The sequence below is a fragment of the Magallana gigas genome, chromosome 7, assembly GCF_963853765.1.
Source record: "Magallana gigas chromosome 7, xbMagGiga1.1, whole genome shotgun sequence".
In the NCBI taxonomy this organism is placed as follows: domain Eukaryota; kingdom Metazoa; phylum Mollusca; class Bivalvia; order Ostreida; family Ostreidae; genus Magallana; species Magallana gigas.
Window position 1 is genome coordinate 52,072,938 of NC_088859.1, and position 10,714 is coordinate 52,083,651.

Below are 10,714 nucleotides of genomic sequence, written 5' to 3' on the forward strand. Positions count from 1 at the left end.
TGCAAACATCAAATAATAAAATTTTACATAAAGTTTAGACTCCAATATGAATCTTTAAAAACAAACACAGACTCCCTGACAGGTTTATGTACGGGTTATGGTACTCAAGTAACCGTCAAGGCTCGTGGGCCTCTTTGTTGTTTATGAATATATCATCAAATGGTTATTTATTCTCATTGTTTCCCTTTCATTTTAACAAACTTGAATCTCCTTCACTTAAAGATGTTTTGAGCTAAGTATGGACGAAATTAGGCAAGTAGTTCTGGAGAAGTAGTCGAAAATATCAAAAGTTTACAGACAGACACACAGACGCCGTATAAAGGATGAGAAAAAGCTTACTTAGGTGAGCTAATCAGACTAATCATCGATAAAATAGGGGTTTATCATTGTTGACAAAATATGTAAATAAAAATCGGCATAAAAAATGTTAATCGGCGACGAAATTGATTTACCATCGGCAAAATAAAGTATTTCTTTAAAAAAAAAAGTGTTAAAAATACATGTACCATTGAAATTACGAAGTAAATATATATTCAAAACTATTTGACTGTGGTACAATACACACTATCATGTATGAGGCAGGTGAGATAACAGGATAAGGACTGACGTAGACGAAGGACTGCACGCTCACCTGGCGTCCTTTTGACACACATTCTTATAAACCTCGTTGTTATTGACATATTTTCTAAATTAGGCCAATTCAATCTGAGGATTTCATTGCAATTCATTTCTCTTTGACCGAGTTTGAAGGGAATTATACGACATTGCAATCCATTCATTTGACAGAATGATTTTCATAGAGCATGGGCCAATAATCAATTTGATTGTAAGATAATATAGAAAGGCAAGAAAGAAAATGCAACAGATGATTTAATGCAAAATAAATGAAATAATAATATCCCCCCCCCCCCAAAAAAAAAAAATCAAGAAATACATAAATCTATATCAGAGTAAAATCAATTCTAATATAACTGTACAAAATCTTATCGGTGCTAGTTTAACCACTATAAAAAATGAAATAGAGGCACATGAAAAAAATATCGAAACATATATTTTTGGTCGTACTAAACCTTTAATTAAAAAACGTTTTACTTGCCCAATCCAATAACAATTACAAATAGAAGTAAAAATATCATTTACCGATTTGGTACCACATAAAACATGCAAAATCTGTAACTAGTATAATTATATAAATGTAATTATTATCTGCAGCTGTAAATTGTGATTCAATATCCTATTTTTCCCTTGAAAAGTTTTACACATATCAATTTTTATAATACATTTGTATTTCAAAAGTTTATATCAATTCAATAATAGCATAGGTAAACAATAACTTCTTCCCTTTTTCAAATAATTTTAAGCTTGCTATGATACTACAGAAATCATTCAATTCAAGAATTAAACATGTGACGTCATGTGACGAGTTAAATGGTGCCTCTCTCTGAACGTTTCCTGGCAGATATTACACCGTAATTTGTCGTCTCGTTTCTTCTTCACGGGATCAAATTCTCGTTTATGATGAGATCTCATGTGATAGACAAGATCACTCGTCATACGGAAGGAAGCGTTGCATTTAGCGCACCAGTTCTGGGATAACGCCATCGCATTGACGGGAGAGGAAACGGCTACAGGGGAGGTATTTTGTAAAATCTTTTCCACCATTGGATTAGAATTCTTCATGTACGGTATTCCGGCATTTAGTCTTTCCGACAGGAAGTACTGCTTCCATGGATCGGATACAGACATCATACTAGAACTGTGTGGCACTTCCTGGGAGCCTCGTTGTGATAATGGCAGCTGCGCATGCACTGTTCTGTTTGGAAAACGTTTTGGTAAAACGGACGTTAACCGTGAATCCTGAACACTGACAGTATGAACGTATAAATTTAGGTCTGGAGAATCAGACAGTTTTAAACATTTTGCGGGAAAATTGGATGATGGATGTTTGTTTTGCAGTTCAACTTTTCGAAAAGCACTGACATCTGAAAATGAGTTCATCAGACTTTTACAAGAAAATTTCCCCATTTTTGTTCGTGGATTGCTTTGTGTGTTTTCTTCATTTGTAAAATGACGCTTTTGTATTCTACTGGTAGCACTGTCTTTGGAGGCCATAGATTCCCCATCTAACACCATCTCCTGAAGTAATTTCTGAAGTTTGGATGTCATTGATTCTAACTCGGTCTTGATATTTTCAATACTAGTTTCTTTAAAATTTGATGTTTCGGATTCCTCGCATTTGAAACGTTTGTGAGCCATTAATGAAAACTCGTACACGAACACTTCTCCACAACTTGTGCAGACCAAGTGGTCCTTTACTGAAATGTGTTGGAGAAAAATAGATATAATAGTTTCATTATTGAAGAACTTGCAATGTACAACTGGTATTTAAATGTATATTCACATTTATAAAAAAAAAAAAACAAGAGGCCCAGAGGCCACACCGCTCACCTGAGAAACAATTGCCATAACTTAATACTTAATCAAATTTGCTTTTTGCTATCAAATACTGGTACAAAACATCTGGACAATAAGATCTTGTTTTAAAAGATTTTCAAATTTCTCTAAATATAAACAATAAGCCCCTTTTGTTGTTTTGGATTTTGAGAAAAAGGACGTAATAATTTAAAGATTTTTTCTATTTATTTCTATGTAAAAAATCAACAATTTTTTAATTCTTCAATACAAGATGATGCTGCTAGACAAATTTCAGATTTTCTGGCCAAATGGTCTTTGACAGGAAAATTTTCAAAGATTTTTCTCTATTCATTCCTAATATCCTATAGAATTCAACCCCTATTGTGAACTCGCCTTATCCCCGGAAATCATGATTTGAACAAACTTCAATCTACACTACATGAGTATGTCTCCACACTTATTTCAGCTTTTCTGACCCAAAGGATTTTGGAGATTTTTTTTTTTTAGATACCAATAGCTTTTCAATGAATCATATTAACATTCGGTGTATATTCTCCCTTTTGTCTGCATCGGAAATCTGAGACGTTCGATTTACAATATCGTTAACCCACGTCAAATCTGAATACGGCGTGTGACCACAAGTAAACGTCATCACGCGTTTTGAAAAGATTTATTATTGTAAGACTAAATGAAACACTCAAACTTACATAACCATTTTGATATGTACTCTTAAAAAATCATATCTATTAAATTCGAACTCAAAAGAGATTTCCCGGCAAAGTTTCATGCATTGTATATGTTTCAACGAGGAAGTGCTCTAAATGACACGTTCTCTGACTGTTCTGTTTATTATTCATATCCCTGACAAAGAGTGTATATAGTGTCTTAAAAGCGACGATACACAACTATTTTATTCAAATAAACATTTAAATAAATATATATACAAGCATTGAATGCCTATATTTGGAATCGTCGGTCCTATCACACACCAGGTCGTGCAAACAACTTATCAAACCTTACGCGCGGTATTGTCTGCACGGCCTGGCAAAAAAGGCATTTAATGCTTAATTAATTATCTCTCCCTTGGAAGAGGGTTGGTCCTTCGTTTTAAACAAACATAAATTCCCTTTACCTAGGTAAGGTTTGTGTCGTTTGGTTGAAAATGGCCCAGTAGTTCTGGAGAAGAAGTAAAAAATGTAAAAAAAAAAAAAATGCATAGACGAACGGACAGATAGACGGATGCCGGACAAGTGATCAGAGAAACTCACTCGAGCTTTTAGCACAGGCGTGCTAATAAGTTTTAGAGCAAAGATACTTTTTTCAAAGAATTAAAAATTTAAAAAATGCTCTCTCTCTCTCTCTCTCTCTCTCTCTCTCTCTCTCTCTCTCTCATAACATTGATAATTAATTATTAAGAATATTTAAAAGAAGATAATAAATTTTTCAGTGCAGACTGTTTTTGAAGGATCAAAGTAAACATTTTTTTCGTTTAACAACGTGAAACCTGAAAACGTAACAATTAACCGTTTACCGTTATAAAAATTTAAAAGATATCAGTTAAATATTTGGACAAAATTATTATTTTAATCAATAGTATATGTAATTCCAGCCTGTCTTACCCTGGTCACCGCGCCCCCTGACGGCCGGGATCTGCAGGGTCTGACAGAAGTCCTTACTGTACCAGACAAACAGCGGTTCCCCCGCCCGGATGATCCGTAGGGTGCGGTAGTATACCCCGCCGTCCTTACTGTACGCCTCCATGTTCTGTTCCTCCTCGTGTCGGGCCGGGGGGATACACACCAGCCAGTCCAGTGAGGGGCTCCGCCGGGACAACCCTAGGAGGTTCAACTAAATAACGAAAAATACCCCGTCATCACCGGACTTAACGAAAGGATTTCGCGCTTTCTTTATTCACTACAAACACGTACTTGGTACAAGAGGCACGAATTATATGTAAGTATTTACAACAATTCTGGAAGATCAGAGCTAAATTATGTTTGTGGAGAACAGATAACCTTATAAATTGAAAATATGAGATATTAGGTTATGAAAAGATTAGCATTTACCGCGAGTGTTGATTGTATTTAGACATTTGAGAAAGTGAAGTCGATTACATGTATGCACACTTACCGATAGCCTAGTGTCACTCAGGTCATTCCTGCTATCCTCTGTCATTAGTCCTATCAAACAACTTGGGTTGAGAATGGACGGCTGGACAACAATGGGTCCAAAAATGACGCCGTAATCCAGGTCCGTACTTGTGACCACCATCATGATACTAAGTCAGCTTAAATAAATTCTTGAAAATTTTCAACTTGCATAAAACCAAGTTTAAGGATAAATATCGGTATGCGGCACGGACAAAGAGCGTTTATATGTTATGCTGTAAATGTATGTAGGATATTGGTTGCATACAAATTTGATGCAACCATTGAATAAAATAAAACAAATGTTTAAATAAATAAAAAACGCACATCTTTTGTTTAACATGAAAATAAAAAATTACAACGTTTAGGGATAGGACACTTTGCAAGTACTAGTATTTAGATAAATACACGATTTTCTAAATCAGAGTATTGAGTTGGTAATTGCTTCTTGACAACCTTCCTATAGTAAAATAATTCTTTCTATCAAAAACAGAACCATTGATATTACAGATGCATGTTTTAGTCTTGGATTTACTGGCTATTTAACAAACACAGCATTACTTTGATTATTGTAGTTATGACTCATGATGCGATAACAATCAAACGTTAATTAATTAGACAACATTCATATGTAGGGACGTTTAAACATTATTTAAAAAAACCTTAATATAATATAAGCAAATTGGTTAAATACAGCAAGTGAAATATGCTCATCACAAATATCGACGTTGTAGTAAATTTTGACGGATAATTGAATGCGTTAGAAAATATTTTTTAAAAATGAATAAAAATAAAAATTATTCTTAGTCTATTTCATAAAACGAAATCTATATCGAATTAGGGATAAAAAAAACAACAAAAAACCACGTGGTATAATTACCTTGAGCAGATGTTAAATCTTGAACCAGAGCGTGGAATCGTACTCCATCATAACTAACGTCAAGTCGGTACATACAACATCTTTGGAAGGGTTTAAATGATCGCTCGCACATGCGCAAATAAGATCCAGCGACTGAACATCGGGGGTGATCCAATAGTCCTTTCTACATAACATTGACATTTCATGTATTTGTAATGAATTGTTACTTCTTTTGTGATTATAACGAGTGTTAAAACTCGAGACGATGAACCAAGGAGGAAACCGGAGCCGGGCGCGGACCCGGATCAGCATATGCCTCACACAATGGTCGAGTGAGGGCTTTCATCTTTGTCAGATTCGCCGTCAATAATTTCCATCACATTGGAAGTTTATATAAAATAGCGCTTTGTTAGGGAAGGCAGGACAACTTTGTTAATTTGAATAGCCTGGTGTTTAAAGTTTGGTGCTGCCATCTGCTCAACTTACAAATCGGATCATTTAATCCTTGTTCCACTTCAAGCCTCTTACCCCGTCAATTACTTTCAAGCTTTACACCGAGAGCGATCACCGAAAAATCAAAAAGCTACAAGAGCTAATGGCCAAAGAAAAGACGAAATGTACCCTGAGATCGTCCAATAACATCGCCTTTCTTCTGGGGGATTAATTGGTACTTATTATCGCGTTTTTCTGGGGAAGATCGGGCTACTACCCGGGAGGACTCCAAATCTCTAAATGAATGCACAACGGGTCGTCCCCTGAGCAGGGACAGAGGCCTATGCACACAGTTTGAGTACTTAATTGCAATTCACATCTTGACTCCAAAACCAGCCTATCTTGTTAAGCTTTGCATGAATTTTAAATCTAGATTTTTAATAAACACACTCAGCTGTACAATTCAGTTAGACCTGTTTGATGGTTGTTAACAATAAAAAGGTGACATTGCAAGGGAATCTCGTGGGAAATTGAAGGAATTTAATGAACTAGTTCATAATTGTTTTTTAGACGATCATGGTAACAGATGATATAATCTCAAAAGTTTATTTAATTCGTAAATGTATGGACTTTTAGAAAACGCATCTAAATGCCGCATTGGGAGTGGCATAGTTATCCGGCACCATTTGCCTTGTACATTGTACATATATAACTAAATAAGTACTTTGTATTTGATGATGTTTTTAAACCCAGCCCCTCTCCATCTTGGAAAAAAATAACTGTATGGCCTGTCATCTCAGTCATCCAATACATGAATTTCTTGTTTGAAAACATTTCAATCGCCTCAGCTCTTCCATTGGAAACTCATAATTAAATTCCGACAGAAAAAGCTTTCCTGCAATGCGCTGACGAGACTCGGCTTTGAGGTCCCTCGACGGACGCCTGGACATGGCTCTCTATTATCATTGCACTCTTCTATTCATATTTTAAACACTTTTAATCTCCAAAGTGCGAATAATGTTCGCGTATGACTACCCCTGTATTGAACATAGGGAAATCATCTCCCTCTATATGCTGCGGGGGCATGGCCTCATGGCGGATTCAATTTATGTTTTGCCGAGCTGAGATAACAGACATTGATGTTTGTCGCTGGTCCACGCACTAACAGTAATGAGGGACCAAAACCTTGTCGCCACATTGACTCTCCGAAGACGGTTTTCGTTTTCTCACCCCCTCTGACAAATACCCAAGATATACGGGATTTCAAGAATTAATTGAATGGTTGGACATTTAGAATTTTTTTTTGAATTGCAAATGTTTAGTTTTTCGTAGTACGTTTCAGTCGTGAATTTTTCGTACTCTGGTGTATCCATCATGAACATCATCATTATTGCTACTTACTTTGAGAGAGAGAGAGAGAGAGAGAGAGAGAGAGAGAGAGAGAGAGAGAGAGAGAGAGAGAGAGATATTAATTATATGTATGTGAGCTATGCACTTTTAGATCTTGGACATATAACGGAGGTGAATTCGACTGGATTCACGTTTTGCATTTATCATTTTTATTTCCAAACAAGAGTGACATTGAAATGAAAATGATTGGCCAACCAATTCTAATAATAATAAATTTTATAATTCAAATTTCTCAATTATAATTGGCTTAAACATGTAATGTAGCAATTTCATGTATTGTGTTTATATCCTCGACACATTTACAAAAAAGAAATAATCTGAAAAATTCGTGAATTTCTAAAATTATAATAGCATATCTATTCTTTTCAGTTGTGTATCTATCGATTGGTTTTATGTACAGCGGACAACTCCAATATGATATCAATTTGCCGGGACTACAAACATTCCAGAACCTCAATCTTAGGGCCATCAGGAGCTGGCTGACTGATGGAACAAATCTGTACTTTGCCAGGTTCCCCTCATTATTTACCTCACAAACAACATTTTCTGCGGGATTAAAATCAATCACGACATTTTATTAAAGCACTGAAGCATCCATACGTGTATTGAAATTGTTAATTCTGATAAGAACCTTCGTGAGCAGTAATCAGTGCGCCTAGAACTCAATCCACGCTCTGATCAGCAACCGCCTGGACTTCTCAACTACCAGCAATTGTCCGTGGTTTCTCTTTATTACCATTTCAGGTTCGAGGGACAGAACACGATGCGATGTTTTTTTTCCCCACAATTGACATTTCATTTAAGGCATTGTTTGGGTTTTCGTGCTTTTTTTGTTTGCATAAATCGCAATATTTGTTCGAATGTACACAGTATGGCCTTTCTTCATCCATCAGAATAAAACCGGGTTGTAGCAGCTGTCTACGGAAACAGACTTTGAGAGACAGAGAAAACAGACTCAACAAGATCGACAGCATCTTCGCAGTTACTCCTTTTGTTCTCAACCATCAGGGACATGCGAATATCCAGACACGAACAATAAACATCTAAATGCTGAGGACTTAAAAGGCAAAGAAAAATTACATCAATTGAACAATGATATAGATCATTTAAGACACATATTTTAGTTTGTATTCCCAGTAATTAAGTTATTGCATATGTAAAGGAAGCGAATACTAGTATTCACTCTGGTATTGGATATATATGTGTGTTTAATCTTAATATAGGTATACAGGTTAAACACCAACCTTGGTTTGTATTAGGTGATTATGAGGTTTATGAGACAGCTTATTCTCTTTAGTGAAGTTAGCAGGCTGGCTGATGAATGCTTTACCTGTCTGCTTCTTGTCTACTTTTCCGAAGAGAGTAAGGACAACCTATTCACCCAGATTTGTACGTGATGCCATTATTTCTGCAACCTTATAATAATGGATGCTTGACGTACCATTTACATGCAAATGAATAGATGATGTACGGTAAATATTGCTTCATTTCAATAAGTAGACCTTTTCTCTGTAACGGTTTCTCACGAAACATCCCGTAAATCAACTGTTTGTTCTATAGACCCGGCTCATTTATGGCCCAAGAGAACCGTTCTTGCAAATTACGTTCCGTCTTTTCGCGCTCCGTTCTGCGTCAAAATTACTCTGTCAGGATTCAAAGACAACAAATAAATATTGATGTTTATGATAAAGTGTAACAGTATATTGGCTGTATGAGCGACTGTCACTGCAAATCTCCGAATAAAGCAAGATCAAGCCCGTTCTAGCATACACAGAATCCGACAAACTGTATCTATCGCCCTGTAATGCTTCAGTTTGATATTCAGAATGGGGTAATAGCGTTAATTTCAACCGAAATTCAGAGCTATGGAAGCTCACTTCACGAAATCGTCGTATAATTGGCTGGCTCCCCGGTTGTACAGTCTCCGGCTTGGAGGGCACTCCAATCACCCCCAGTAACAGGGACGCTGGAGCGCGGCATCACAGGCTTCTCAACAGATTGACATTGATTGGATTTTATAAATTACAAATTAGTGGTCAGAATTGATATTGATCCCAAGTTATCATGTTTGGGAAAGACATATTAGCCTGATAGCTGCAAGCATCAGGGAAGGCAAGACAGGAACCATCAGAGCCGAGAGATTTGCCGCGCAGCTAAGAACCGCTTGTCTACTGTTTTGTATCAAATCAAGAGTGTTGTCATTTCAATTATCTGCAGAAGTCGCAATGGGGCAAGTAAATGCATTTATTTTTCTGTCTAATAATGATTGGGCACAAATTAAGGATTCCGACGAGATGGCGCATGCCGTAAACAAGCAGACGATTGAAACATTTTGGTTATTTTTTTTAAACATTATTTGGATAAGTTTTTGAATGGATACTGTAAAAAATTAGTTTTAACATCCAACATAATATATTGTATAAAATACGAATTTAAGACCAAATGCAATACTGATGCGTACTATGTAAGTAATTTTTGCAGTTTACTCTTGCAAAGCATACGCCCAATGATATATACGATACATTTAAACAGTAATTTTGGAAATCCAGTTTCTGCCTATATATCAGTCCATATGTGAAAAAAATGAACAATTAATTGCTTCATTTATTGGCAAGTCACAGATGGAAAGTCATTTTGTAGCATCGTGTTGAAGGAGGCAGACAATGGCCGGCGGACCGTTCCGGTAATTAGCACGACCACTAAGAACGCCGGCGCTGACACTGTCACGCGTCGCAGGGACGCATCCCCCTTGTCTGCTTTATAGGCCGTGATTAAACAACTGAAAAAAAGTCGATGATGTCCTGACATCCCTCAACGCATCGGCTTTATCTCATTGTGATGACTTGTAAATGATCTCATCTAAATTAGGAAGTACTAGTATTTATTAGATGCTAACTAATTTATACAGTTTAAAACATATACTGCATTTTATTATAGCATTGAATCATGATTTTTTGAAGTATACACTCTCATAACTGCAGCGGTGTGTGCATACAAATTGAGTAACGCGCGTTTGCGCGTTATGAAAATTTGTATGCACGCACCGCTGCAGTTATGAGAGTGTATACTTAAAAAAAATCATGATTTAATGCTTATATTTACATTTTTTAACTTCTTGCCTCGTCTGCAAATGTGATTCATACCTTTAAATTCATATCTTATCCTACGGGTAAGTTAATATTAATGGAAGAGCCACAGTAACAGCCACAAGCGTGAACTTTGATTTTCGCTTGTGACGTTGCAGTTTTCAGCGTTCAACGTTTGTGACGTCATAATTAAACTCGTCAATTTGACCTTTGACTACTTGTTGCATTTAGAGGCGTTTGAAGATCACAGAATTTAATGGAAAAACACAGTATAATGTAAATATATAAAGATAAATCATTTATACACCTTTAAATTTGTTTCAACGGTATGGCAATTTGTTGTGATAATCTTAGATGGATTTTGT

The 10,714-nt window shown here is 36.1% G+C and overlaps 1 protein-coding gene and 1 long non-coding RNA gene across 2 annotated transcripts; one reads left to right on the top strand and one right to left on the bottom strand.

Annotated features, from left to right (window-relative positions):
• Window positions 1-732: 732 nt before the first annotated feature.
• On the bottom strand, window positions 733-6,247 carry LOC105334577 (zinc finger protein 488). Its single transcript, XM_011438099.4, has 4 exons — window positions 5,443-6,247; window positions 4,546-4,702; window positions 4,035-4,263; window positions 733-2,315 (listed from the first exon to the last, which is right to left on the bottom strand). Exons 2-4 carry the CDS (start codon window positions 4,687-4,689, stop codon window positions 1,399-1,401), a joined length of 1,290 nt encoding a protein of 429 aa, XP_011436401.3. The 5' UTR covers window positions 4,690-4,702; window positions 5,443-6,247; the 3' UTR covers window positions 733-1,398.
• Window positions 4,234-7,846, top strand: LOC136269890 (uncharacterized). Its single transcript, XR_010707476.1, has 2 exons — window positions 4,234-4,368; window positions 7,633-7,846. It is a non-coding gene; the product is annotated as an uncharacterized lncRNA (long non-coding RNA).
• The last annotated feature ends 2,868 nt before the right edge of the window (window positions 7,847-10,714 follow it).

What these genes read in the sequence shown, in the direction of transcription:
- LOC105334577 (XM_011438099.4), bottom strand. Translation starts at nt 4,689, where the DNA reads ATGATGGTGGTCACAAGTACGGACCTGGATTACGGCGTCATTTTTGGA. An exon ending in TGAGTGACACTAGGCTATCG is followed by an intron (nt 4,264 to 4,545) that starts GTAAGTGTGCAT and finishes TTCGTTATTTAG; the next exon opens with TTGAACCTCCTAGGGTTGTC. An exon ending in CAGGGGGCGCGGTGACCAGG is followed by an intron (nt 2,316 to 4,034) that starts GTAAGACAGGCT and finishes AACACATTTCAG; the next exon opens with TAAAGGACCACTTGGTCTGC.